The sequence below is a fragment of the Ovis canadensis genome, chromosome 9 (assembly GCF_042477335.2).
Source record: "Ovis canadensis isolate MfBH-ARS-UI-01 breed Bighorn chromosome 9, ARS-UI_OviCan_v2, whole genome shotgun sequence".
Classification (NCBI taxonomy): domain Eukaryota; kingdom Metazoa; phylum Chordata; class Mammalia; order Artiodactyla; family Bovidae; genus Ovis; species Ovis canadensis.
The window spans coordinates 69,166,843-69,181,198 of record NC_091253.1 but is presented as its reverse complement, the minus strand read 5'-3'; the positions used below and the strand labels follow the sequence as shown (position 1 = coordinate 69,181,198).

Here is a 14,356-nt window from a genome sequence, read left to right as displayed (position 1 = left end):
CACAGGAAAGAGTGGTTAGGTGGTGGTGGCTGAGTGGCACAAATCAGAAAGGGCTTCATGGAGGAAGTGATCTAGGATTATTCCTTAAAGCCTTTGGATTTGGTCTTAAAATGATACTTAATCCAGGTGCATTCTGCAGTTATGTTTAAGAAGCTGAGCAGCCACCTATAACACAGAGGGGCCCCAGGTGTTTTGAATGACAGTAGGGTCCCCGCTGCTACAATCCGGGCATCAAAGCCAGCCTTACTTTGGTTATAAATAAGGCGATTATCTGGCTTGAAACGAGGTGGCAGAAGTAATCTTGCACCAGGGGCTTCTTGTCTATCTATTGTCCCATAGATCATTGTACCCGTCCCCCTTCCTTCTCTGTGAGCACTGAAAACCTTTTGCTTTTTGGCTACTTCTGCTTTAGAAGTTCTATCCCCAACTACTTTCTTGGAATGGAAATTTAATCTTCAAAACTGTTCTGCACTGCTGGCCCCGGAATTAAAAGCAAGCACCTTCAATGGGGAAATTAAATTTATTTGATATACCTGTACATGTATAAAATTGGATCCAGCGCCCACTGGGTTTGCAGCCGCACACAAAATGCTTTTGGCTATACTCTGAACCTAATACCTAATTCGTAGCTGAAAGCGGGCCAACCTCAAAGACCTTGTCTCGCACTGATCCCAAGCAAGGTGATCATTAGTCGAGAGCGGGCATCATTTTCCGGTAGAGCTTTCCCCATGTGCGTGGTGTAATCGACAGCCAAGGAGCCTTCCTTGGGGAGCTAAATATTCAGTTGACTGACTTTTCATTAAAAAAAAAAAAAAAGGAAAGTGATACCCAGGGGGAAAGACACTTCAATTATAAATATCTATATTTCATTTTACACTCTCCTTTCTGAAGCTTCCGAGTCAGGCTCTGGCTGAGTGCAGCAGAGGGCAGAACCCAAGGTCTGCATTTGCCTATGTCTTGGCTTTAAGAGCAGGCTGTGTAAAATAAGCTTGGTCCTTCTCAAACCCTCTCCATGTTCTGCAATTTAGCTGCTATGGAAACTGTCATTGTGTTTTCCTCCCTAAGTTCATCTAGGACAACTACGTATCTACTAAGATGAAGACCGGGTTTCTCTCTCTTTTTTTTAGCATATCATTTTTATTTATTTACTTACTTATGTTAATTGGAGACTAATTACTTTACAATATTGTAGTGATTTTTGCCATACATTGACATGAATCAGCCATAGGTGTACGTCTGTGGGTTTCTTGGTGGCTTAGTGGTGAAGAATCTGCCTGCTGATGCAGGAGATGTGAGTTTGATCCCTTTGTCAAAGAAGATCCTCTGGAGAAGGAAATGGCAACCCACTCCAGTATTCTTGCCTAGGAAGTCCCATAGACAGAGAAGCCTGGTGGGCTATAGTCCATGGGGTCACAAAAGTGAAAGTGAAGTTGCTCAATTGTGTCCAACTCTTTGAGACCCCATGGACTGTAGCCTACCAGGTTCCTCCATCCGTGGGATTTTCCAGGCAAGAATACTGGAGTGAGTTGCCATTTCCTTCTCTAGGGAATCTTCCCGACACAGGGTTTGAACCCGGGTCTCCTGCAATGTAGGCAGATGCTTTACCGTCGCAAAGAGTCAGACAAAACTTAGTGACTGAACAACAAATAACAGCAAGACTGGGCGAAATGCACAGCAAATAGGACCGAGTCAGTGCGGGTGGCCAGGAGGCCTGTGCTGATCCTCAGAGGGCCAGGATGGAGGCAGGGGCTCCATCAGATGATCTGGTCTGATTCTGTCCAGTTACAAACAAGAGCTCCCACCACAGTCCACAGAGGCTGGCTGACTTGTGCGAGGTCCCATAGCTGGCTAAGGGCTGAGCTAGGAGATGCCTGTCTTTTCTCTTTAGCTGGCCCAGTCATCATCCAACTTTACTGTCCAGTTCCAGTCCAGTACCATTCTCGCTTCCTTTATTGGCTCTTTTTGCTCCTTCTCTCTAATTTTTATTTATTTGGTTGTGCTGGATCCCAGGTGTGGCACGCAGGAAAGCCTGGTCCACCTACATTGGGAGTGTGGAGTCTTAGCCACTGGATCCCCAGGGAAGTCCTCTGTTTCTTCTCTTTCCTCCTCTTTTAATTTTTCATGTTTCTTTCTTCTTCCCTCCCTCCTTTCTCTCACTTTCCCTTTCTTTTATTTTCTCCTCTTTTCCCTACCTTCTTCCTTCTTAGACATCTTCTCCCCACCCCATCTTCCTTTCTTTTACCAAAGGCTGATTAATTGCCCAACATGGGTGAGTGGATTGGCCTGGGCCCTGGGCGCACACTGGTGGCTTGAGTAGTCCCATCCCCCATGGAGCTGTAATCTGAGCCTCTGGAGGTACAAGGCACATCCTGCCTTTATCCTCTGTTCTGCCCATCCCTGCAGGAGTCCCGGGCTGGTAGGAATTCCTGAAAAATTTGGCAACTGGGGTGAGGAGAGTATGGCAGTGTTGCTGAGAATTGAACAGGGATGCCATGTGGTGAGAAGCTGAATACAGGCTTGTCATGTGGCTTTGATGATGGAGAGCGGGCAGCCATCGGGGAGGTGAGCCCTTGGCCACTGTAGCTGCTCTGGTGAGAGATGGGACTCTCCCGGATACTCCTTCGGAAACCACCTGCAGATACACACATCTAAACATATCTAAGCTTTTGTCCAAACTGAGTAGGGTTGGGCGGTGGCTGGTGTTTTCGATGAGAATCCTTGTGGAAAGGCTCAGTACTGTGAGCTCTCTCATTGTGAGGTACAATCTCAGGTAAGTACATGTGATGGTTAATCTTATGTGTCAACTTAATAGGGTCACCAGATAGCTGGTTAAACTGTTTCTAGGTGTGTCTGTGGGGGTGTTTCTGGATGAGATGAACATTGGAATCAGTGGGGTGGAGTAAAGCAGATTGCCCTCCCCAGTGTGGGTCATTGTTTAGTCACTCATTCGGGTCCAACTCTTTGTAGGTCCATGGACTATAACCCACCACGCTCCTCTGTCCATGGGATTTCCCAGGCAAGAATACTGGAGTAGGTGGCCATTTCCTCCCCCAGGGGATCCTCTCACCCAAGGATCAAACCCACATCTTGCACACTGCAGGTGGATTCCTTACCACTGAGCCATCAGGGGAGTTCCCCCAGGGTGGGTGCGCCTTAGCTAATCTATCAAATACCTGAGTGAGAAAGAATTCTCTCTTTCTGACTGTCTTTGAGCTGGGACATCACTCTCTTCCTGCTTTTGGATTTCACACTTGGACTGACCGAGCTCTCATGGTTCTCAGGCCTTTGGACTTGGAGTGGAAATAAGTTCTCCTTTGTCTCCAGCTTGCAGGCAATAGAATGTGAATTTCTCAGCCTCCATAATCATGTGGGTCAGTTCCTTACAGCTAACAGTACGTGTATATGTATGTATCCATCTACCTTGATCTCTTTCCTTTTCCTACAGGTTCTGTTTCTCTGTTTCTCCAGAGAACCTGGACTGACACATTATGTTTGTAAATTCTGAGTAACAGGACTCAGTTTTCTCAATGCCAAAAACGGAAACAGTGGCAAGACATATTTTATCCCATTTCTGTGCAAATGGTTTAAATTATCTACAGTAAACTATAAACTATCATGTTCTGTATTGTTACTTTTAAATAGAATGCCCTACTTGTTTTTGTAGGTATGAAGACATGTTTTTCGTGTCTTATGGTCAAGCTGCCTTGTAAACAGTTGGTCCCTAATTTATCTTTGGTGTCACTGCTGGTGACAGCAGGTATTTGGGGAAGTTTATGTTCCTGATGTTGCTGCTGCTGAGATGAGAACATATAATGGTGATGTACTCACATACTCTGACATTTAGCATGTATTCAGCTGGTTAGCAAACAAATGAATTAACCAACTGGCCTATCCCCCAACCAAGGCCAGGCCCCAGAAAAGGAAGATAAATTGATCAAGGCATATGACACAAATAGGCAACAGAGAGATGAGCCACATGAAATCAAAACCCACTTACCCTTGGACTTCTCTGGTGGCTAAGAGTCTACCTGCCAATGCCGGGGACCTGGGTTTGATCCCTGGTCTGGGAAAATTCCACGTGTCCTGAAGGAACTAAGCCCATGCGCCACAACTACTGTGCCCACAGGCTGCAACTACTGACGCTTGTGTGCGTTAAGCCTGTGTTCCACAATAAGAGAAGCCACCATGATGAGCAGCCGAAGCAGCACAAGTGGAGAGTGGCCTTCAGTCTCCTTAACTAGAGAAAAGCGCACACAGCAACGAAGACTCAGGGCAACCAAAAATAAATAAAAACCCACTTCTATTTAATTCCCAAATAGTTATCAAGTGTCTGCTATGACCCAGGAAGAAAATGCTCAGAATGGGAAACACAACACTTGGGCTGACAGTTTATAACTATCCTTTCAGTGAAAAAGTTCTCGCATTTCCGTCTTGTTAAAAGGTTCCATTGTACCCAAGAAAATTGTCTCAAACACTTCTTAGAAGCAGGTGAAGTTTAAATGACAATGACAACCACCATCACGACAATGATAATGCTTAAGCCACAGACGCCTGCAAATAAAATAGATTCCATCTATGGGAAAATTGGCCACATCTGTTGTAGATAAAAGATGAACGATGTAGAGGAGGGTTTTGGGAACACGGGCCAGAAACCACTCATTTGAGAATATAACTTAAGTTCTGAAAAATCATTCTAGAATCAATCCCCTACATGTCAAGTATTAGTTTCCAGTGACTCTTTCCACCCTGGGGTTTGCAGGCTGGGGTTGACAGGAGGGTGAAAAACAGTTGCAAAAAAATGGCAGAGATGTAACACTCAATCTTCCCAATAGCTGCTATCAGCACTGCAGCCTCCTTGTTGGAAAAAAGAAAGTTCCAGAGACTATGACTCAGGCCCCACGGGAAAAGACGTGAGCTATATTGGAAGGGATTGAAGTAACACCCCCCATGTCATCGTCCATTTTGCCACATCAAGCTCTTTGGAGACAATAATTAATAACACGTATCTAAATTGTTTCCATTCCCTCTGTCCTGAGGGCTCACTCCCTCTTCCTCCATCCTCCCGCCCCATTTCTTCCCAAGACATGAGTTCTAAGAGTCCCTTTGCTTCCTCCATGAACACATCACACAGCAAGCCTTTCAAACACACCAGTGCCCACTGTAGGGCGGTGCTGTTTCTCCAACTTTCTAGCACACAGCCCAGAGCTGGTCTTTCCTTCGTCTCTCTGGCCGTGTTTTCCCATCTTTCTAGGGTTCCTCTCACGCTCTGAGATCTGCCCTTTGTTCCTCTCCCAGACTGACTTCAGAGACGATCATCGACAATGGGTGATTCTCTCCCCCTGTTCGTGCTCATCACCTCCCCCAAGCTGAAGTCTCCTGGAGGCAGTCCTAGAGACCAGGTAGCTCTATGTCTTCCCTTTGATTTCTCGTATTTCTTCCCAATATCTCCCTGAACATTCTCTCAATCCTGGTTATCACCCTCAGTACTTCTGAGTCGATGTCTCTGGAATGTTGACATCCACATAGATGTTAATAATCTTACAGAATCACTTTCAAATTGAGCGCTTAAATCACATTATTGTGATGAAACCAATACAGATGGAGGAAAATCCAAATATGCCCGAATCTTTAAAGAGCCAGGTGTGCACCATCTCCTTTATTTCTCTTCTTCCTAAGGATGATCATTCATGCTCCATCTCCATGGGGGGAAAAAAAATTAGCAGAGAAAGAAAGAAAAAAGAACAAAATGAAGTTACCTTAAATCTTATTGTCCAGAAAAAGCTATTGTTAACCTCTTAAGATCTATTGTTTCAGAATTTTTCTCAATGTAGTGAATATAAAATAAATAACTGTACATATACACATGTACACACATATTTACTTATAATATACAAAAGTTATTCTTCATAACTAGTGTACACATACATGGTTACAAGTTATATTTTAACAACTATTCATATTTGCCATGAGAAGACATTTCCTCATCAAAACTATTTCTGGTGTGCCATTTCCTAGGTTAGATCTCAAAAGTTAATTTAACCTATGAAGCATAAGAAGAACTTTAATATAAAAGGGACAAAACAGAAAACCTATTTTCAAATTGAGTTTTGCCAGTTTCAAATAAAGTCCTGCGACAGGTCCAGTTTCAGGCCACAGTGGGCAAGACTAATGGGGATGAAGTCCCCATCTCCTAATGTTTAAAATAAAGATAATTCAGATCTGAAAGGTTTGTAAAAATTCTCCTAAATCACCTATATGAAAATGGCCAGCCCCTCATTATCCCATCTTTAAAAATAAAAATACTAGTTCAATGACCCAAAGGCTTGTAAAAATTCTCTTAAATCACATACATAAAAGTGACCAGAGCCTAGCAAGTTCTCAATAAATAATTACAAAATGGGCAGCAGGGCCTCTTTAACTCAGTCTATTTGCATAAGAGTTATTCTTTCTAGCCCCAGAACCCACTGTCCAATGAGTCATTTAGGTGACCTTGGATTTAAGGAGAATTCAACCCAGAATTCAGCAGTGACATAGCTCTCACCTCTATACCCCTCATCCTCATTTCCTAACAGGTCCCTAATGCTGAGCCCTGCCTAAGCTGAATTCATGGCACATCACCCTCCTGTTTGCTCAGACTCCAGACACAACTGGCTTCAAGAAAGGGCCCCAGATCCTGTGTGATCATCTCATTAGAAAAGGCACTTTGCTGCTCTTTGTCGTGAATGTTGACAAAACAAAGCGAAGTCCCCACCATGCTCCAAAGTCACCCATGTAACTCCTGCTGTATTCTGTGGAGGCTAAATGCCAGAGAAGTGATACCTTTCACCCAGAGCAGCCCATGATTTAATCAGGCGCCTTCTGCATGGCTGAAAGTCACCATAATAAAAAGAACCATTAACCCAGCCCAATTAACCTATCTGAAATATCACAAGACTGCAGAACCCAAGAGACACACAGATATTTTTTCTGACTAATGTTGCCTTTTTGAAAATACAAACATGTGGTTACTATGCTCTAAGAATTTCTTTATCTTTCAAGGACAGGCTATTTTCTTGTCTCTGGCCAGGTCAGATTGTCTTGACTTCTTTAACAGAATGCCTCACTGCAATGACCAGATGAAATCTGCAAGTGTAAGTCACAGCATCCCTGGGTTCAGCCCGTGCAGGGATTAGCTCAGATTCCAGACCATGCCCTGTGGTGATCATGCTACCAGCAGTGACCTCAGGTTTCACAGTCCCTGGGGAAATTGGTCATCTCGGCCTCCTTTCTCAAGGATCTGCCCGGTTCAGAATCACCATCTGAAAACCTGTCACCCATGGGGAATGTCAAGACCAGACATAGCCTTGAGGGAATGCAGAGTCAAATGCTGTTTTTTCTTCCCAGTGTTCAGAGTCTTACTGGACATGGACCCCTTTTTAAAATTACGTACAGAGCCATTTTTAAATGGAATGATTTTCTCCAACCTTGCACACCACTCAGCTAGGAGTTCCCCGACAGGTTGCTTTATTCTGGTGTGAGGGATTATTCCTTGCTACAGTGGACAGAAATAGCCTAACTACCTGGGCAAACTGTGGTTAGAGATCACTGAAGTTCTATCCACTGACAGATTCTATCCACTGGTGGCAGGGGGACACCGAGAGTCGGAACCTTTCTTCCTGTCCAGTGAAAAACACAAGCATTTGCAATGGAGGGAAGAAGAGGAGGTAGATTCTCTCTGTGAGCTGGAATCTGCTGGGCCATTCCCAGTCTGCAAACTTAAAAGAAGAACCACACAGAACAGGAAACAGAATGCTGGTTAGTAATTTTATTTCCCCACCCCCCTCTAGGACATCTGCACTCCTCTTTTATCTGGGACCTGAAAGATTAGCCTGTGATTTCATTACAAAGCACTTTCCTCACCTGGATTTTTGAAGTCTCTGACTTGTCATACCTTCCATGAGTTTTCTTCATACTGATAACTGGGAAGTGAGGTTTGTTCTTGTTTAGTCTCTTAAGCTGTGTCAGTCTCTTAGGCTGTGTCTGACTCTTTGCGATCCTATGGACGATGAGGCTCCTCTGTCCATGGAATTCTCCAGGCAAGAATGCTGGTGTGGGATGTCATTCCCTTCCCCAGGGGATCTTCCCGACCCAGGAATTGAACCTGTGTCTCCTGCATTGGCAGAAGGATTCTTTACCACTGAGCCAGAAGTGAGTTTATATCCTTGTTATTCATTCCTATGTTTCCCTCCATAAACATTTTTTGAGAACCTACTAAGTGTCTGGTAATACGTCACTATCCTAGGTGCTCACACAAGACTTATTTAAAATATCAAGGAACATTTTATTGGCTGACATCACACCAGGCTCTGGGCAGCTTCTTAGATGACATAAATGATATATGATCTCCTTGTATAATTTCTCAATGGATGTAAGAGTAAGGAGGGTGGTGAGAGACTGGAAAAAAAACCTGTCTTCTGAAATGCTTGTACCCAATTGAAAGGAATGTTTGAACTACCATCAAGTATTTTTCATCCTTCTCTTATTTCTTTCTAAAATCAGGATATGGGAAAGTTGATGTGGGTAATATCATGGCCATATTAATAGCAGTTGTGATATCACCATGTGACCCGGCAAGTATCCCTAAGGGGAGAAGCACTGGGAAGTGAAGAATAAGAGAGCCTCTGCATGGCTCTTCCCAGATGGCACTAATAGTAAAGAACCCACCTGCCAGTGGAGGAGACATCAGAGAGGCGGTTTCCATCCCTGGGTAGGGAAGATCCCCTGGAGGAGGGCATGGCAACCCACTCCAGCATTCTTGCCTGGAGAATCTCATGGATGAAAGAAGCTGGCAAAGAATTGGAGACAACTGAAGTGAATTAGCACACAGCACACCACATGGCTCAAACAAACCAAGTCCATCTGCCAGGCTCCTGTACATCCAAACCCAGGGAGCGAGTTGATCCTTGTATTAGATACATTCTATGAAATCTGACTAGCTGTTGTTAAAATCCTCAGCAGATCAGAGACAGCAAATTAGTACACTTTGATATTTATGGGAAAATGACAGCTGTCAACTTCACAGGAAGAGAGGGAGGGAAAATCAAAAGCAAAAAATACAGATACTTGTCTATGAAAACAGGGGAGAGTAGGGATGTGGGGACATAGCTCTATCATGTCTCAAAGATGGGATGCCAGTAAGGTAGTCGAGCAACCCAGAAGCCCATGTTTAACAGGCCAGGGACGTGATCAATGTATTTGAGAAAAATCGCTATCTAAAATGGCTAAGATCAAAAAAGAATGATGAATGCAGTGTTTCTCAACCAGGGGATGGTCTTGCCCTCTAGAGGACACTGGGCAAAGTCTGGAGACATTTTTTGGTTTTTGCAATTAGTGGTGGGGGGTGCCAGTGAGCAGAAGTCAAAGATGCTGTAAAACATCTTATAATGCAAGGACAGCCATGCTGTCCCCAACACACACACACAGAGAAATATTCTGAACCCCAGTGTACATAGTACCAAGATTGAGAAACTCTTGTTTAAAGCAACAGATTTAATTATTTGAAAAATTCACTTATGTGGCCCATCTCAGTTGCTAGTGATGCAGGAGAAGGAGACACGTTAACTGTCAAGATTTTTTATACCTATGCAGGCACCTTTGATCTTCACAATAATCTTCAGAGAAAGCTGAGGAAGAGAGTACAATCTCCACTTTAGAGACAAGAAAGCTGAGACACAGAAGGTTAATGATGCTTTCAGTGATGAATAGATACCTAGGCTCCTCATCTTGTGCTTGTTGCACAAAACCACTGTCTTTTGTGGTGGTTTAGTTGCTGAGCCCTGGCCAGCTCTTTGCAAAACCAGGGACTGTAGCTCACCAGGCTCTTCTGTCCAGGGGATTTTCCAAGCAAGACCACTGGAGTGGGTTGCCATTGCCTTCTCCAGGGGATTTCCCCAACCCGGAGATTACACTCTAGTCTGCTGCACTGCAGACAGATTCTTTACCGCTGAGCTCAGAGGTGTTGCAGTCAACATGCCAGAAAATTTGGAAAACTCAGCAGTGGCCACAGGACTAAGTCCTGAAAGTGAAAATGAAAGGTCAGCTTTCATTTCAATCCCAAAGAAAGGCAATGCCAAAGAATGCTCAAACTACCACACAATTGTACTCATCTCACACGCTAGCAAAGTAATGCTCAAAATTCTCCAAGTCAGGCTTCAGCAATACATGAACCGTGAACTTCTAGATGTTCAAGTTGGATTAGAAAAGGCAGAGGAATCAGAGATCAAACTGCCAACATCCACTGGATCATGGAAAAAACAAGAGAGTTCCAGGAAAAACATCTACTTCTGCTTTATTAACTATGCCAAAGCCTTTGACTGTGTGGATCACAAGAAACTGTGGAAAATTCTTCAGGAGATGGGAATACCAGACTACCTTACCTGTCCCCTGAGAAATCTGTATGCAGGTCAGGAAGCAACAGTTAGAACTGGATATGAAACAACAGATTGGTTCAAAATTGGGAAAGGAGTACGTCAAGACTGTATATTGTCACCCTGCTTATTTAACTTATATACAGAGAACATCATGAGAAACGCTGGGATAGATGAAGCACAAGCTGGAATCAAGATTGCGGGGAGAAATATCAATAACCTCAGATATGCAGATGATACCACCCTTATGGCAGAAAGTGAAGAACTAAAGAGACTCTTGATGAAAGTGAAAAAATTGGCTTAAAACTCAACATTCAGAAAACTAAGATCATGGCATCTGGTCCCATCACTTCATGGCAATTAAATGGGGAAACAGTGGAAACAGTGTCAGACTTTATTTTGGGGGGCTCCAAAATCACTGCAGATGGTGACTGCAGCCACGAAATTAAAAGACGCTTGTACCTTGGAAGAAAAGCTAAGACCAACTTAGACAGCATATTAAAAAGCAGAGACATTACTTTGCCAACAAAGGTCCATCTGGTCAAAGCTATGGTTTTTCTAGTAGTCCTGTATGGATGTGAGAGTTGGACTGTGAAGAAAGCTGAGCACTGAAGAACTCATGCTTTGGAGTGGTGTTGGAGAAGACTCTTGAGAGTCCCTTGGACACCATGGAGATCCAATTAGTTCATCCTAAAGGAAATCAGTCCTGAATATTCATTGGAAGGACTGATGCTGAAGCTGAAGCTCCAATACTTTGGCCACCTGATGTGAAGAACTGGCTCATTGGAAAAGACCCTGATGCTGGGAAAGACTGAAGGAAGGAGGAGAAGCAGACCACAGAGGATGAGATGGCTGGATGGCATCACTGACTCGATGGACATGAGTTTGAGTGAGCTCCGGGAGTTGGTGATGGACAGGGAAGCCTGGCATGCTGCAGTCCATGGGGTTGCAAAGAGTTGGACATGACTGAGTGGCTGATCTGAACTGAGCTCAGAAAGCGAGAATCAAAACAGTATTACTTGCTGTGTGTGTGGTGTGCTCAGTTGTGTCCGACTCTTTGTGACCCCATGGACTGTAGGCCCCGTCAGGCTCCTCTGTTCATAAATCTTCCTAGCCAAGAATACTGAAGTGGGTTGCCATTTCCTACTCTGGAGGATATTTCCAGGGATTGAACCCAGGTCTCCTGGTGGTAAAGGCCAATTCTTTACCACTGTGCCACCTGACTAACGGGTATCAAATTTAATTTTAATAAATCAAAACAAAGTCATGGGACTTAGGTCAAATACAACAGGTCTTTTGTTCTCTTGCTCATTGTTCTCCAAAGAGCTTTTGAGTGGGGAACAGATGCCAAGCACTGTTCCAGTGGCTGCACGCACAGCGGTGAACACAACTGACACCTCTCATGAAGCTGGCAGCTGAGAACATCTTACACTTGCTCACCAAACACTTGGTGGTAGGTCTGGATAAGATTCTCCAACAATCCACGCAAAGCCTTGCAAAATTCCAAATCCTTTCCCTGTGTCCTATACACCTTGCTCTGGAGTCACACTGATGATCTGTAAACAAGATTTGTATATTTCCGCCTTTTTCTCTTCCTCTGCCTGCCCTCGACATCCAGAAAACTTACATTCATTCTTTGAGATCCAGAATAAATTTTCCCTAATAGCAGAGCTGGTAGCTTTGTCCTCTGGGCTCTCACATTATTTTGTAAGTTTCAGGAGCATGTTAATTATAGTGAATGCTGACATTTACCTGCTCTTGTGTCAGCCTTCTACCATTAGACTGAGTGTCTTGAGGGAGGTCACAGTGGTGCTGGATTCTTCCCTTTGCCCTTTCCAGCACCTTCTTCACCTTGCTCTGAGACCTGGGAGACTGACCTTTGTGAACTGCACAAATGAGCTCCCTTTTTCCCTGGCTTTAGGAGGGATCTGCCAATGGGCAGCACCAGCAGGAGTTTCAGGGGACAGCAGAGAAGTGACCTTGGAATTCATCTTCTTCAGCTCTCTCCCCAGCAGGTCATTCTGATCAACTATAGCTCATTGCATCTCCCAGGGGTAGCCCAGTCATACTGGCCTCTCTCCAGGTTCCAGGGCTCACTCCTTCCCTTGTTCATTGAGGCCAAGAGGTGGTAAATGCCCACTGGGACTGCACCATTCCTTGTGACTTTATCTAAACCCAATCCATTCATCTGCAATTAGCCCCTTTTCAAACCTCTCCTAAAATTATAGAAGTTAATTGAGCCATCTCCCTCCTTTTTATAATATTCTTACTATAACAGGAAACTGGCTCAAAGAGGATGCTCAAGAGATGTTTACTAAAAGTGTAAATGAAGGAATACAGATGTTACCAAAATTTTTTTACTGGAAGTCTTAGAATCTTTGATTTATTAAAAAAAAAAAAAGCTGCCTTCCTCAAAGGCTTCACTTTCTTCAGAAACAGTGAATTATTTTTTTGATCTTGACTAGACACAGTATCACTTATTAGCACTGCTGTTCTTTGTCACTTTACAGGAGATAGAAATAAAAGTGACGTCTATTACTCTCCCTAGAGCATCCAACAATTCTTTCCCTGAACTCTTCATTACAACCTCAAACACAAAACAAAATCAAAGCATGAAACTTCTGTCCTGACCCACAAGCCCTGGTCAGAAAGTTTCTACCTCTGAGGATACACATAATAACAGCTGGGTAGACAAGAGAGGGAAAAATAAATAAATTCAATGAGACTCTCACATTTCAGCAAAAGTTTTCACCCAAAGTGAATATGACACATGAAATGAGCATCAGCCTCAAAGATCTTCTTTTGGAACCTCATTGGTAGCTGTGTTTTCTAACTTAGCAAGTGCCTCCTGCTGTTAATGTGAAAACTGGTTTCAGCTTAATTTGGCAACCCAGAAAACACATTATTTTTTGTAGCTATTATCATCCATATTTAGCCCTTTACCATGCTGTCAGTGACTTGGAGAGTTAATAGTAATTAAAACTTTTGACTATTTATAAACTATTTGCAGTAAGTGACAGGTCTTATACTGCAAACTCCTCAAAGGTTATCTTTTTAAAAACTATTTATTTATCTGGCTGCATCAGGTCTTAGTTGCATCACATGGGATCTTTTGTGCAGTGCACTGACTGCCTAGTTGTACCAATTAGGCTTAGTTGGTGACAGGCATGTGGAATCTTAGTTCCCCGACCAGGGATTGAACTCAAGATCCCTGTATAGCAAGGCGGATCCTGAATCACACGACCACCAGGGAAGCCCTGGCAAATGTTATCTTTATGACAGTACTACAAGGCAAGTACTATCCTGCCATTCTACGGACAGCAAAGCTGAGTCTGGGGAAGGCTGCTGCAGAGATGGGATTTCATTCCAAGCACGAGGACTTAGGAGCCACACAGTGGAAACTGCCCTTCTCTAATAACATACACTCACCCCTAGCAGCAGAGATACACATGTGGATACACAGGTACCTTTGAAGTTTCAATCCACCAGTCTGTTAGGGAGACCAGGTCCCTTAGTTCTGAGAGTGGGTTTGGAACGATGCCAAAAAAGAGGTAAGGAGAAAAAGAATATAAAATACTTTAATTTAAAAAGTCTATGAATAATAAACGCTGGAGGATAAAGAACCCGGCCCCCTGACATTGTTGGTGGGAATGTATTAAGTCATTGGTGCAGTCACGGAGGGTCCTTAACAATTAAAAATAGAGCCACTATATGATCTAGCAATCCCACTCCTAGGCACAGATCCATATAAAACTATCATTCAAAAAGATATATGCACCCCAGTGTTTACAGTAGCACTATTTACAATAGTTAAGACATAGAAGCAACCTAAATAACCACTGACAGATGAATGGATAAAGAGGATGTGGTGTGTGTACACACACACACACACACAGAAATATTACTCAACCATCAAAAAGAATGAAATAATGCCATTTGCAGCAACATGG

General features: G+C 43.6%; 1 protein-coding gene across 10 annotated transcripts in view; it reads right to left on the bottom strand.

The window, feature by feature from the left end:
- Positions 1-14,356, bottom strand: part of SAMD12 (sterile alpha motif domain containing 12) — a 527,507-nt gene that overhangs the window by 142,192 nt on the left and 370,959 nt on the right. For 2 of the 10 annotated variants that reach the window (XM_069601105.1, XM_069601100.1), the window contains one exon: positions 4,284-5,696. The exons of the other annotated variants lie outside the window; for them this stretch is intronic. In XM_069601105.1, the coding sequence (XP_069457206.1) occupies positions 5,686-5,696 (11 nt within the window). In that variant the 3' untranslated portion in view covers positions 4,284-5,685. Of the gene's footprint in view, positions 1-4,283; positions 5,697-14,356 lie in introns of those variants that run through there. 10 annotated transcript variants of the gene reach the window in all.